This window comes from Benincasa hispida, chromosome 4, assembly GCF_027475165.1.
Source record: "Benincasa hispida cultivar pf3 chromosome 4, pf3_genome.v1.1, whole genome shotgun sequence".
In the NCBI taxonomy this organism is placed as follows: domain Eukaryota; kingdom Viridiplantae; phylum Streptophyta; class Magnoliopsida; order Cucurbitales; family Cucurbitaceae; genus Benincasa; species Benincasa hispida.
In genome coordinates, this window is record NC_143481.1 from 31,429,495 (window position 1) to 31,445,186 (window position 15,692).

Here is a 15,692-nt window from a genome sequence, read left to right on the forward strand (position 1 = left end):
TTTCATAAAATTAAGACTTGATATTTTCGTGGACATTGACATTTTAAACCTTAACTACCAACCTAGTCACAATTCTTAAAACTTGGCCTGGCTTAAATGCTAATGGATTTCTACACAAGCCGGAGTGACGGTGGTGCATTGATGAAGATGAGGATTGAAGCTCAAATTTGGGCCAAGCCTCTGATGACTCGTCTTCTTTTTCTCCGTCGAAAGAATTGCTACTTCCCCACAAACAACGGAGTCTCGCTAAGATCTAATTTCCTTTTCTATAACATTTGTGAATAAAATATATTCTTGTAGTCTATTTGCGTAAAAAAAAAAAAAAAAAGTTATTTGGACAATTATGTAATATGGACTACATATTGGGTCATCTTTGTCAAATGGGTTAATTTTAAAATTTATCGAAATTACAGACGATTAAAATAGAACAGGCTTAAAAGTATGGGAATTTGTATAATGCTTTATGTTGTATAATATAAAATTGCATTCCCAAGGGGTTGAGATGGCCGAGTTGGTCTAAGGCGCCAGATTAAGGTTCTGGTCCGAAAGGGCGTGGGTTCAAATCCCACTCTCAACAAGAGATTTTTTTATTCTTTTTATCTATTTTTTTTTTTTTTTTTTTTCACTTTTCATTATTCCATTTTATTCAAGCCTTTCTCTCCGAGGAAGGGAAGGAAACTATATATATATATATATATATATATATATATATATATAAATATTTTTTTCACTTTTCATTATTTGATTTTATTCGAGCCTCTTCTCTCCGAGGAAGGGAAGGAAATGTAAATACTTTTCGGATTTTTTATTTATAAAAATTTTCCCACCAAATATATAATTATTTATCAGATATAGTAAAATTTTAGAATTATCAATAATAGATGTTAATAGACACCGATAAACTTTTACTTATAAAAGGGACTATTATTTCATTTGTCAATAAGCAAAACAATTTAAGGTGAAAAAATAGCGGGAACGTCCCTCACTTTCAATCTTGTGAGACTTTTCTATTTAGTTCACATTTATTCTTTTATGTTTTGAGGTGGATTTTAATTTAGTTCCTAGATTTAAAATATTGCAATTTCATTCTTGACATCTAAGTTTTGTTTCAATTTGATCTATCGATTTTTAGATTAATATTAATTTTCATTTTCATTAAATATTCATTTTTTGTCTTAAGTGTTAATATATTGTTAATAAATTTAAAATAATAATAATAATATTAATTAATTAATTAATTAATTAAGTTTTCTTATTTTCATAACTTTTAAATTTAAATTTAAATTTAAATTTTACATCAACATTATTTTAAATTAATTAAGAGACGTTGACGTCAATAATTGAAAGCGAGTATTTAATGAAAATTTGGATCTCATTATTTATAATACTTACAACATTATTGCATATTTAAAATAATCAAATATTATATCAAATAACAAATAAACTACAAAACTTTAGGGCACAAATCACAACACAATTATTTTTCACAACGAAATAGCTCAATTTAACTTCTTTAATATTTGTATATTTTTATTTTAATTTCATTTTCCTCTCGTATTCTCTCTCAGTATGCATTCAAAAGATGAAGATGATGCAGACAAAACGAAGATATATATGTTGTCGTTCTTCAAACCCCAAGGTTCTTTCAAGCAAAATTTACAACGATTTTTGAAACCATCAACCACTATCTATACAAAGAAATGTGAAGGTGATTTTGAAGTAACTCAACTGAAAACTCCACAAACAAAGATTAGTGTGTGATACCCACAAAAGCTACTCAAGTAGAGATGTTAAAAGTCAGATTTCATTTTGAAAGTTCAACAAATACTTTTTTCCAATCCTAATATTGGTCATCATGTTGTTGTTGCCGCTCCAAAGATCTGCTCTATAAAAGAAGAAAGACAAGTTGCAAGAGAAGCCCTTGACAAGATGAAGCCAACGTTTGATTTTCATGAGAATCTTGATGCCATGAGAGAATTTGAAAAATTAATTAAAGTGCGCCTGAGTGAAGTAGATATATTTACTAATATTCCTAAATGTAATTAATCATATGTAACTAATGATATTTTTTAATTGGTTAAATGATGAGAGTACCAAGATTAAGTCAACATAGTTGATATACCCGGTGCATCTTCTAATTTCCCATCACCAATCATAATTTTTTTTTGAACTCTCTATAATTTAGAATGTGATAAAACTTAGAATAGATCTTTGATATGATTGTTTGGTGATTTGTGCAAAAGAAAATGGTTAACATAACACGAATGAAATATTACAGAGAAAATTTAAGAAAAAATTAATTTACATTTCCAAGTGTAAGCATAAAAATTTATGTTTATTTTTTCTTCATAATTAAAATAGCTATAAAAACTTGTTTATATCAGGTAAGAGAAGTGAAAAAACAGATATTATACTTTGAAAAAGATATAATATACTGAATAACTATTTATAATGAAATCCAAAGTGATATAATATTAATGGTTAAAATTTCTTTTTAGTTCAAAAAATAATGTTAATTGTTATTAACCAATCAACTTTATTCATAAGTTTATTAATTTTTGTATAAAGTGGGAAATGGCGGTAAAATTAGTCTAAAGCAAAGAAATTACCGAGTTTTCACAACGCCAGTAATGTCGGTGGTGAAATATCGTGATATCGTAATATCGTAATATCGTAATATTGGAATTTTTTTTTATTATAAAATGTAAATATTTTTAAATATTTTTTTATATTTAAAAATGCCCCACCGACTCTAATATGACGCGGTGAAAATTGCTTTCCACGAATTTCACCGCCATCTCCCGCATTATACAAAAATTAACAAACTTATATTGCATGAATTTTATTAGTTGATGACAATTACTATTATTATCTTTTTGAACTAAGTAAATAAATTTTATACCATCAATCTTATATAAACTTTGGATTTCATTATAAATAAATATAAAATATCTTATACGTTTTTCAAACTATAATTATTGTTTTTTACTACTCTCTCCTCATATCAACAAGTTTTTATAACTATTTTTATTATGGGGAAGAAAAATAAAATTTCATCCTTAAACATAGAAATGAATGTATATTAATTTTTTCACTAATCAACGATTGATCTAAAAGTTTAAGCTGATCGGTGAAGTAAATTTAATATTTGAGAAGTACATTACATAATATAATACTTTAAGCTTAGGTGTGCTAATTATCGTTGAACTCATTTTTGTATTCCCTAGTTTGAACTTGGGATTAAAGGGCGTGAATAAATATAAAAGTTTTAAAAGTGTGCTATTGTAATTGGGATCAAGGAGAGTGATTGTAACAATTTTTTCACATAGTGGATTTCCTTCTGGTGGGTCGTGGACTTGTAGTTTTTCTTTGAGATGGGAGTTTATATAAATTCTTGTGTTTCTAGTTTTATTGCATTCTATTAATTTCTATATTATTTTCTACTTAATCCTATCACTAAAATAAATATCACATACGATAGCATTAAAAAAAACACTATCATAGATTTTCATAGCATTTTCGAAATGTTGTCGTAGTTAATAGTGCTCAAAACGTGCTATCATATTCCACTTAACTCAAGATTATTCCTGTATTTTATGCGCGTATTTGATTATTTTATAGGTTTCGAGTACCTAGAGGGTAGAAGAGGGCATTAGTGATAGAATGGAGCTAAAACGAGCCAAAATGGAGCTTAATTGCATCAATAAGGAAGAAAAAAGCTAAAAAATGTTCATTTTGCCCCTGCCTGCATAGTGTCGTCGTGCCCTATAGCACCAAGCTCGACACTATAACGCCGAATGACTCTATTTGATGTGCAACAAAATCCTATCAGTGTCGCGACGCTCCAAACCTGATGCGCGACTAAATCCTGTTAGTGTCGTGGCACTGCACCCTAGTATCGCGATGCAATCTCGATAATTATAAATAAAACATTTAACCGACTAGGGTTTCACTCTCCAATTCCAACCGCTTGCAACACGATTTCTCCTTATTTTCTTTTACTTTTTGCTCTATTCTGTTTGGGTTGATGTCCTAAATCTCGTGGGTCCGATAGTTTGTAATTGTAATGTACAAACAATTTATTTATTTAATAAAATCTAAGGCATTTTATTCGACATTTAATAGCATTAATCTACAAAACCAATAAACTAACATCCAAGGTTATCTTCTGTAGCTTAAACATGTATGTAAAGACATACAGGTGGATCATATTTAAGTGATAACCTAAATGGTCTCTAGTAGATGAATAAGGCTGGGTACCTTATCCTGGTGACACTTCGAATACGACCCGCTTTGTAGATGTTACAATTGTTGTAAAGTGCTACAAATGATCTAATCCTAATCATTCATGTAGAGACATGTGAGTGGGGTATTTTATACAAAGGGGTTTGTATAAGACCAGACTATGAAATGAATAGTCTCATTATATAACACCGTTAATAATAGAGACTTACATTTCACCAAGATGACCATGGGTGACATGACCTAAATCTTGAGTGAGTTATAAACTCCGGCCTATGAAGGCGATCCTTTGATGTATGGGTGAGAGTGGCCAGATTGTCGATTCAATAAGTCTACCATTTTGAGATTCATCTGATTGAGGATTTGGGAACACAACTACACAAGACGAAATTCATTCCTTCCTTAATGTCAGGGTAAGTAGATAAATTGCTCCTTTAAGGGCTGATTCCGAGGCTTGAATAATGTGGCGTCACACCCTCTCTTGGCCCAAAAGGGATTTGGTAATAGTTGGACTATGTCTTATTGTTCATTAAAGGGATTAGTGGTACTTAAAAATTAGATATAACTATAAGGGCAAAACGGTAATTTTGGTTCAGCTGTACTTACAAGAAATTTGTGAAGGGTCATTGCACTGGTGACTAGTTATATCTAGTGAATACAAATATATATTTGTAGTGCGAAGAGTGCAATTGTCGGTCTTTAGTGGAGTGACCGGTAGTTAATGGATATTGGGTAATTTAAGTAAAGAGTTTAATTAATTATTCAAGTACCATTGGAGCTTCAATCTACAGGTCCATAAGGTCTCCTCTATAGCTCAACAAGGATTATTGAGAATTAATTTTGGATTAAAATGAATTGTTCAAATTAATTGAGGGAATTAATTATATGTGATATAATTAATATAATGTATTTGATATATTATAATATAAAGTTTAATTTTGAGAGGAATTAAATATTTGAATGTGATTCAAATACTAATTATATGGATGAGATTTATATAATTAAATTTAGTATAAATGTGATTTATATTAAATACCATATATTATTGAGAGAAATAAAAATTATAGTTATATTATATTGGATACAATATAATAACTATAAGTTATGTGTTATATTTGATATAACACACACACACACATACATACATACATACATACATATATATATATAATAAATTAGTTATTATATATATATAATTATTATTTATTAAACCAAATTTATTTTAATTTTATTTTAGATTTCAAAATTAAAAATTCTCTTTCAGTAAAAAAGTGTGAGGGGTGAGGAATTCAGTTTTTTTTTTTTTTTTAATCTTCTTCATCTTCTTCATAGAGGAGGACTGCGATTTTTTTTTCTTGAAGCGTTCTCCCAAAAAAAATCCTCTCTCAAGTCCTCTTCCTCCCTCTTTACAAAATATACAGACCCCACACCTCCTATAATTCTCAACCCTTACAGCGAATACAGAGGATTACCTCTTGGTGGTGTCCAAGTTGAGGTTAGTTTCTTTATGAATTGTTCGTGACTTTTTGGAAAGGAGGAATTTCATAAAGATCTTGTTCTTCAAGGGTAAGTTGTTTTCTCTTTCCTAATCCCTCTTTAAAGCATGTTGTAAATTTTGTTAATATGCATAACTTTATGTTTCCTATCTTTTGATTCTATGAAAAATCGAAATTGGGAATAATCCTGCTTCCGCTACGAACCTCAAGGTTCCTTCAATTGGTATCAGAGCGACGTTCTTGGTCCCAAGTTTTGTTATTTTCAGAATTAATTTATAGTTTATGGTGGGTAGCATTCTGTTTAATTCATGTCGATGAATGTATGAATGTTTATTTAAGCAATTTTGGATGTTTTTGGGATTATGCTTTAGATTTACTAATTTCTTTACAAATTTGATTTTTAAGAGCCTGGTATTTTGGGCATAATTTCTTGTTATTGAGTTTGTAATTCATTGTCTTGAGTCATTGTGCTGTTCTTGGCATTTTTTTTTTGATGAAATCGAGGCCCAAATCGGAGAAGAAACGAAGCAATTCGCGACTGTATAGTAGGCGATGTACAGTAGCATTACAACGCAGTGAAGGGCAACGAATTTTTTTCGTAGCATTGCAACACTAGGTCACAGTGTTGCAACGCTCTGAGATGGAAAAAATTAACCAATTTATCCGTGGTTCGATTCGTGGTTCAGCTGGTTCACGTACGGTTCGCTTGGTTCAAGTGGTTCAGGTTTTGAGTAGTCCGGTTCGAGCAGTTCAAGGTCCGGTTCACCTGTTTTGAACTGATTAAGCTATTATTTGATGTAATATTTAGTTTTTCTATTAATTAAATTAATATAAAAATGATATTAATTTAATTAATGGTTTAAAAGTCTAATCTGGACAAAAAATTATTGTTTAAATTGTGCATTTGATGTATGGTTTAATTTTATTGTTTTATATGTTATAATGTATGCTATATATTAAAATCCCACTATAGGTTATGCATTAATCATGCATCATGAATATTATAAATGTTATAATATAGTTGTATGATTTATTTTTTAGTATGCTCACGCATCATATAATATAAGTGTTATAATATATGTTTGAATGCATAATAACATTGTCATGCATCATTATATTATTAGAGTTATAATATATAATTGGATGTATGCACCAATGTTATTTTTATTATTTCATTACTTTAGTATATAAGTGTTATGTATGTTTAGTAATGAAATGGAGATTGCATGAAACATGGCACTACTTTAGATAATTTTATAATTGTTATAATTTTATTAAGTATGTCATTCAATGGAATGTATGATTTCAATTTATTTCATCTATTTTATAATAATTATAATTAGATAAAATTAGAAATTAAACTCGATAATATAGAATTGCATGCAAATGTAGGTGCAAATCATTTTTTAAATAGTTTAAAATATGATTCACATAGACCTAAGTTCACAACATTTCTAATGAGATTACAAATTAGTTTAATATTTTTAATCAGCTTAATAAGATTAAATTGATTTTAATTAAAAGATTAAAATTGTAGTAAACGTATCTATAAAGAACATTTTGTCTAAGGTTAGTTCTGTCTAGGCTGGGGTATTTAAGTTGATAGAAACAGAACACCTTATCTAAGAATTGACCTGGAAATGTGAATTAGATAGGTTTGCTACAAGCATGCAATTGTTGATTAAAGTTTATTAAAATATTTAATGAACATTAATTAAAATTGTTTAACTATCCAAAGTAAGTGTTACTTTTGAGCAAATTTAAACAATCACTTGGTAAAAATAGTTAGTTGTATTTTTATAAGTCAAATTAACCCTAGGTAAAACACTCAGTGGGAGAAAAATAAGGTATATGATACTTCATTTTTCCCTTTTCACATTTCTCCCTCATAGTTCACATCGTGAAATCTATACTCGACCTTAAGGCACCTTTGCTTGTGTTCCCCTACGAGTGGTGTTTGTATAGGTAAATACCAAGATGAATGGAGAGAGTATTTATAATAAGTGGGAGTGGGACGTATGTTAATATATCCCACGGTCTCTCTCATTAGTTTGTAGTTAATTTTCATGCTCGACCTCGAGGCACCTTTTCTTGTGTCCCTCTATAGATGGCATTTGCATGACTCTTTACTCAAACTCCAAGAATGGATAGGGTTACTTTAGTTTTTTCCCCAATCGATTTTTCCCTACGTTTGGCTCATTGGGGCGGAACTTTAGAATCTAAAATGAAGAGTTACATTTACAAAAAAAATGTTAAGCTAGTTAACAATTTCTAAACCGAACAATGGTGATTGATATTTACATGAACAAGGATCTATTTTGTATATTGGTTGAGATGGTCTCATTTTAGTGAAGGGGTACCTGATAACCCTACGGTGACTTTTACCCCCCCTCTCTGAAACATCATTGCAAAATAGATGTCACATAGGGTCACTAGAAAAAATTTGGGCTTTAATGTCGGTTGAAAAAAGTGAAATCGGATGTATAATGTCAGTTTTTTTTAAAAAAACGTATCATTAATGTTAGTTTTAATGTCAGTTTGTAATGTTTTTTTCCTTATTTTATTAAATAATATATCCCTAATTTATCGCGTCCTTCTTCGCCCAAACCCTATCTCTGTTTGCGCCGTTCACCATTCTTCCCTCGCCGGATCTCCTTCACCTTTCTTCGCTCGCCGTCGATCTTCTTCACCTTTCTTCGCTCGCCGTCGATCTCCTTCACCTTTCTTCGCTCGCCGTCGCTCGTTCTTCACCTTTCTTTGCTTGCCGTCGATCTCCTTTACGCCGTCGATCTAGTTCTCTTCCGTGTCCGTGAGAGAAGTAAGAATACATATATTGATGCTTCTTAATTTTTTGGGTTCTTTATCCCCAAATTTCCGAGTTTTACTCTTTATCCCTCCCAAACGTTTGTAGGTTTTTATGTACTTTTTTGCTGACTGATTATGGCATATGATTCCTGTTGCAAGTTCATCTGACTTCTTTTTCCCCTTCCACCCCTTTCTCAAAATGTATAATTTTCTATATTCAGTCTCTTCTTGTCAGCCATCTTTCGTTTGTACTTCAACTTTCCTGAAATTTTATCATTTTAAATCTTCTCTTTAAGAAAATTAGCTTGTCAATTTAAGGAACATCATACAAGTCGTGGTATTCAATTTGAAACTACCTGTTTTAGTTCTAAAATATTTAGCCATTCAACCTCAGACTTCATTAGACGGTGCATTGTTACGCAAACAACAGTGTCATGAATCACGATGAATGAAAGAAAGGCTGAACAAATGTTCTAAAAATAGTCGAACCAAGAACACCATGTGTTATCCATGTTTATGTTGCTTTCTTCAAGGCATTATAATTTCAACATAAGTTGAAATTTACACCCCAAACAACGAGAATTTGATGCTAAGTTTAGAACTGAGTGCAATTTCTTTTAATATTTTTTAATGGGTTTTCTTTTTCTTTTGTGCTAATCAATGATGCTTGCTTCCATGTTATTATGAGGAACGTATACTCCGGGGCTACTAGGAATAATTGTCCATGGATAAGTGATCTTTGGGTTTGGTATTTGCTTGTTCTGAAACGTGCGCGTGCTTTTAAAGGTGAAATTGTTTCTGTAAGTATAGACAACCACACCCTTTCTTTGTAAGTATTGGTTTTTTTTTTTTTTTTTTATGAAATTGAAAGTATAGAAACTATAAGACAATATGTGGATCAAAATTTTGTTATTTTGGATTTCAATACAAATATTGAGAATAGAGACGATCACTGATGATGTTGCTCGTGAATGCAAAAACTAAATGTACTAAACTATTTTAGAGTAAGGTTCTTTTGGAAACTAGTTGAATTAGAACTTTTTAGCTAACTCATTTAAGCAATAATGAAATGATTTTGAGTGAAGTTTTTCATTTATTAGGTTCAAGTTTGATGTGTAAGGCTTTTGATTCTTGGGGATTTGGAAGGAAGATATGAAGATTGCATTGGACATATTTTAAGAAGGTTGAAAAGTGGAGAAGGTGCACCCAACACAAAAAGGATTTCATAACAACATTAATAACAAGTACAAGGTAATATTTATAAGATGCTTATCTTAAAAGTCTATTTGTTCTAAAGTCTTGGATTAGATTTAGTGTTGGAATGCTATGACTATCCTTCCGTTAATTGCGCTCGTGTATATTCACTTCAATCTTCATTGCCATTGCTAGTTTATTCATGTGTTCTCCGGTCGTTTTCGGTTGGTTTCCGTCAGCATGTGGGCTTTCTTGGAGTGTTCTTTGTTCTCTCCATACATTTTTCATTACTCTCTCAGATCAGAGGTTTGAAAGTTTTTCTCCTCGTACGTTCATTCTAGATCTATTCATGTTTTACTTGCTTTTTTTCTCTGTTAGATTATGGGAAGATTTTGTCACAATTTGATGTTAGTAGTGATGCAGTTACCCCATGATGCCAATCACAAAGAAGAGGCTCTTCCTCAACATTTGTGCCTTGCAAAATAAAAGAGAACATGAAATCCTCATATGAGGTCAGAGAAAGAATGGAATTCCTATTTATACTTATCTCTGCTAGGGTTGTCAATACTGTTTATAAATATTTATAAATACCCGATTGGAAAGCTGAGGGTACAACCAGTAGGCATTATTGTATTTGCTGCTGTCATGGCTACACTAGGTATGTCTTGTTTTGTAAACCAGTTTGAAAGTGCATTGATTTTCTCATTCAGTCATTTGAACCATGATCGAGGAGTACGAAAGTCTAGTAATTCTATTGCCTATCTACCTCATATTCCTGCTAGAAATGAAGGCCCCTTTCTCAATTATAACAAGTGAAAATATTGACATCCACTATTGATGGTTATTACATCGATGTCTTGTAATTAGCAAAGACCATGTCTTTCAATTTTCTATTCATATTTGTATTCTAGGATCTTTAATTGTTGGATCAACTTGGTTACGTCAAAATTTCATATTACTTTTATTGGTAGCAAAGCATGATTATATATGATTTGGGTTTCTTTAACAATGCGGAGTGGCTAAATCGTTTGGATTTCTTGTTTAGGCTTTCAGGTATTGCTTCAACCAGTAGAAAAACTAATTCAAGATAAACCTTGAAAGTCTATCGTCAGAACAATTCATCTGGTTTTGTGCAATTATGACCTTTGCCACAGTAGTAAAACTTGCCCTCTGCTTATACTACAAAACCTCAAGAAATGATCTTTTGGATTCATTGCTGAGTGAAAACAGGTTTTAAATGATTAATCCGTTGTATACTAATATGAAGAAAGATGGGTTAATTCCTAATGTCTTTACATATAATATACTTTTGAAGGCGCTGTGCAAGAATGATCGTGTTGATGCTGCACACAAGCTATTTGTCGAAATGTCAAGTAAGGGCTGCCTACCTGTCGTGGTTAGCTATACGACTATGGTGTCTTCACTGTGTAAAGCAGATAAGATTGATGATGCTAGAGAGCTAGCGGGAAGATTTAATGCAAATGTCTAGATAGAATCCTTCAGCATAATGCAAATGTTTAGAACTATATGAAACGCTATCGTGCCTAATGGAGATGACATTTAGTTTAATTAGGGCATTTAGTCTTTAATTAATAGTTGGATCTCGTCTACTAATTTATTGTTGGATGTTTAGATTTTGTTATTGCTCCATAGAACTACATGTTGGATTTGTGATATGTTTCCATTTGTTAGGTATTTTATTCATTGTTAACTTTTCTTCAAGTATTTATAGAAAGAGTCTAACTTTAAGGAAGAGTTCTCCTTTCTTTTGCTAACTACTTGTGTTTGTTGGCTTTTGAAATCACTTCTTTCTGTAGATTTTGTGGTTTATTGAGACATTTGTTTAGATCGATGGAACTTAGAACTTTGCTGAGTTTTTGTGTTTTGGCTTTTCTTTTCATTGATAGGAACCGAGTCCATGAATCTAGAGGTAAAAGATTGAATGCCCATGTGACAACTTTTGATAATTGAAGTGAAGTGAATAATCAGATTTGAGTTTTTGTAAAACATTGTTATTTATGTTTGAATGTCTGAAGAAACCTACAAGGAGAGTTTTTGTAAATCATTGTTATACTTTTTGTGACAAATTTTGAGATTTGAAGTACATTGTGAGCTAAATTTGCTTATTGATATATGTGTTCTTGAATATTCATTTTTTTGAGAATTCTGATAGTTTTATTTAGAACAAGTGGTTGTGGAAAATTATTGGGAGTGTGTTTCTTTGAACAGGTTCAAGGTAAATTTTTAGTTTTATTGTGGTAGCATCGTTATGCTACCGAAAATTTTCCATCGTCTTCGTAGCTCATATCTAGGTAACCAAGCTTCTCTTCTTCAAGATCTTGAAAAAGAAGATTCTCTCATCCATTGATATCAACTCTTGAGATCTATCTGTTTTTCTTGGGAAAATATGTTTAAATTGGCTATTTCCTATTTTTTTCCTTCTTGTGTATGAGCTAAGAAAGAAATATTACTAAAATAATGTCATCTTTTGTTGTTTCTTCTTCAATATTTAAGACATCTTTGGAAGAGACATGGAAGGCATTGTCGTCGTTCGCATGTCTCCGCCACACGTGCTGCCAGATTCATTCTACCCTTTACTTTTAATGATGTTGTTTGTGTGTTTTTAGGTGTTTGGAAGAGGCGGGGAGGAGAAGGATTTATTGTAACAACAAGGGATTCACGTAAAAATTGTTCTTGGTAAGTACATTTTTGAATGCTTGCAGTTTTAAGAACAATTAATAAGTTTTTTCAAGTGACTCTAATGATATGAAAATTCCTGTTTGAGAAGTTATAGTGTGTTTAGTTCTCTTTGGACCATATTGGATTAAAATGTAACACCCGTTTATGACTCATGGACGAGAATTGAAACTTCTTACTATATTCCGTTATTGCAAGAATGTATAGATAGGAATTTAGCTGCAGAAGCGGAAATTATCCATGGACATATCGTTAAGTTCACGTATATAGGAAGGATTTGGACCATATAGGAAGGATTATGCATGTTGGAGTGAGAATGTTGTGGGGATACCAGTTACAGTTAAGTTCTACGTTTTGCTATATATCTATTTTAATAATACTTCTTTGCCCAATGTTAGTTTTCTTTTAGTTTTTAGGGTAAAAAAAAGAATCTACATTTTGCTATATATCAATTTTAATAATCTGCATTTTGTTTTCATTTTGAACGTTGAATTTTGTTTTAGATGATTATGGCGCATATGAGAATATGCTGAGGCAATTTGATATGAACATGGCCTATGGACCTTGCCTTGGAATGACTAGAATGGCTCGGTGGGAGCGTGCCTGTAATCTTGGTCTGAACCCTCCAAAAGACATTGAGACACTCTTAAAGGCTGGAAAAGTGCAGTTGGAGTGCTTATGGGATTCTCGAGTTTAAACTACTCTGCTTGTTATGTTATTTTTGTTTAATGTATAAAGTGCATGTTGTACTTTTGGACAAAATGTTCAGCCCCTGGCTAAAACGATAATCACTATTCATGTGATGTGAATGGGCTAGAAATAGAATGTTTGCTAATGACAGCTTCCTTGGTTATTTACTTCTCAGTTATGTTCAAACCTCTTATGAGTAGTTGTATAGTTAAATTTGGCTGATATTTTCCTTTCCTAGTGTTATTTTACTTGAACTTGACATGATGTGTGAATCTGTGATTAAAACGTCTTTCGATTCCTAAAAGTTGAAGAATATTTGTATAAGTAGTAGCATTTCAAAATTTTGTCAATGTGATATTGGTGGGTTCCTTATTCTTGGCTGTCTTAGATTTCGAACAGAATAGTTAAAGATTTATGCAGACATTATGAGATTGCTAAAGAAGACAAAGTTGAAGAGCTGAGTTGAAACTGATTGAAAATGGGATCTCATTTTTGCAATAGGAACAGTTTTTGTAAGATTGGTTAGATTTTTTTAGCCTATTGCTTAGACGTAGCAGAATTTAATATAAAGAAAAAAAAAAAGTAAAGTGAGATGTCTTCAAATATCTCCTCTGCCCTTCTACATATTTACATTTAATTAAAACAAATAGATTCGGGCTTCAATGTCGGTTAATAATTAAAAAAAAAGAGGCTTTAATGTCGGTTGGAAATTTCACTGAAGGGCTTTAATGTCGATTGCAAACAACATTAAAGACCTTTAATATCGGTTGGAAATTTTACTGAAGGTCTTTAATGTCGGTTGTAACCGACATTGAAGGCTGCGTCATTGAGGCCCTTTAATGTCGGTTTAAAACCGACATTAAAGGGCTTTAATACACTATCTTTAATATCGATTGTCAACCGATATTAAAGCCCAAATTTCTTCTAGTGGGTGCATGAAATTATTTTGCTAAGTTTGATTGTTTTTTTCTAATTAGATAATGCTTGAATACTAATATAAATAAATTGTATGTTTCAATAAATTTTACAAAATGACTTTCACAACATTAAATATACTGCCACCGACAAATTAACAGGCGATAATTACATCACTTGGAAAAACACGATTAACACAGTTTTAATCATCGATGACCTAAGATTTACCCTAGTGGAGGAATGTCCTCTAGTACCAGCTCAAAATGTTGCTCGAAACATTTGAGAAACATATGAGCATTTGGTACGGGTGAATGAAAAGGCCCAAACATATATCTTGGCAAGCCTTTCTGAAGTCTTGGCCAAGAAGCATGAGCCCATGCTCACTGCCCGTGAGTCCATGGAATCTTTGCGAAGAATGTTGGGACAACCGTCCGTTCAGCTTAGGTATGACGCTCTTAAATTCATCTTCAATGCCTGTATGCAAGAAGAGGCATCTGTTCGAGAACACGTTCTCAACATGATGGTCCATTTTAATGTGGCATAAATGAATGTGTTTGTCATTGATGAGGCCAATCAGGCTAGCTTCATCCTAGAAACTTTACTTGAAAGTTTCTTGCAGTTCCGTAGCAATGCTGTTATGAACAGGATTGACTACAACCTGATCACTTTACTCAATAAGTTACAGACTTTCCAATCCTTGATGAAAGTCAAGGGCCTCGTACTCTAAAAAGTTCTTCAGAGGTTCAACCTATGGATCTAAGTCTGTGTCTTCTTCTTTCGATACCAAAGTGGAAGAAGAAGAAAGGTTGAAAAGGGAAAGTTAACCCACCAGCTGTTGCCCAGAAGAAAAAGAAAGCCAAAGTTGCAAAGGGAATTTGTTTCCATTGCAACCAAGAGGGACATTGGAAGAGGAATTGTCCCAAGAATTTGGTAGAAAGGAAGAAGGCCAAGCAAGAAAATATGATTTACTTGTTTTGAAGACTTGTTTAGTGGGGAATGATGATTCAGCCTAGATAATAGATTAAGGCGCCACTAACCATGTTTGGTTTTCATTTCAAAGAATTAGTTCCTGACGGTAACTAGATGCTGAGGAGATGACGATGCATGTTAGAACTCGGTACGTCGTCTCAACTAAAGCAGTTGAAGGACTCTGACTTACTTTACAGAAAAGTTATATATTGTTGGACAATGTATATGTAGTTTTTTTTATTTAAAGAGGAACTTAATTTCTATGAAGTGTTTAATTGAACAAAATTATTATATACATTTTCTTTAAATAAAGCGTTTATTTCTAAGAATGGCATAGAATTTTATTCTACTAAGCTAGAAGACAATCTTTATGTGATAAGATTGTTAGCAACTAAAGCTGTTCTTAATACTAAACTACTATTTAAATCTACAGTAACTTAAAATAAAAGAAAGAAAATTTCTGCTAAGTAAAATGCCCATCTTTGGCACCCGAGATTAGGACATATAAATCTCAATAGGATTGAGAGATTGGTCAAGAATGGACTTTTAAGTGAGTTAGAAAGAAATTCTTTACCTGTATGTGAGTCATGCCTTAAAGGTAGAATGACTAAAAGATCTTTTATTGGAAAAGGTCACATGGCCAAAGAACCCTTAGAATTTGTATATTCAGACCTTTGTGGTCCA

At 31.8% G+C, this 15,692-nt stretch overlaps 1 protein-coding gene and 1 non-coding gene across 15 annotated transcripts; both read left to right on the forward strand.

Annotated features, from left to right (window-relative positions):
- The first annotated feature begins 496 nt into the window (after positions 1–496).
- Positions 497–577, forward strand: TRNAL-AAG (transfer RNA leucine (anticodon AAG)). Its single transcript has one exon. It is a non-coding gene; the product is annotated as a tRNA-Leu (tRNA).
- A 7,728-nt stretch (positions 578–8,305) lies between these two features.
- Positions 8,306–13,298, forward strand: LOC120075261 (uncharacterized). Of its 14 annotated transcripts, none has more exons than XR_005481254.2 (6): positions 8,306–9,343; positions 9,644–9,794; positions 9,933–12,049; positions 12,365–12,434; positions 12,633–12,773; positions 12,938–12,955. XR_005481254.2 is itself a non-coding variant. In XM_090312583.1 (6 exons), the coding sequence occupies exon 6, from the start codon at positions 12,961–12,963 to the stop codon at positions 13,129–13,131; it is 171 nt and encodes a 56-aa protein (XP_090168709.1). In that variant the 5' UTR covers positions 8,316–9,343; positions 9,644–9,794; positions 9,933–10,967; positions 11,053–11,110; positions 12,365–12,434; positions 12,938–12,960; the 3' UTR covers positions 13,132–13,298. The 14 variants fall into 14 exon arrangements, 3 of the variants coding, with proteins under 3 accessions (XP_090168710.1, XP_090168709.1, XP_090168711.1); XR_005481256.2 differs by having other exon boundaries at positions 12,642–12,773; XR_005481257.2 differs by having other exon boundaries at positions 8,307–9,343; positions 9,933–10,967; positions 11,053–12,434.
- Positions 13,299–15,692: the final 2,394 nt, after the last annotated feature.

Bases quoted from the DNA above. Each gene is read 5' to 3' on its own strand.
- LOC120075261 (XM_090312584.1), top strand. From the start codon at position 12,961: ATGCTGAGGCAATTTGATATGAACATGGCCTATGGACCTTGCCTTGGA.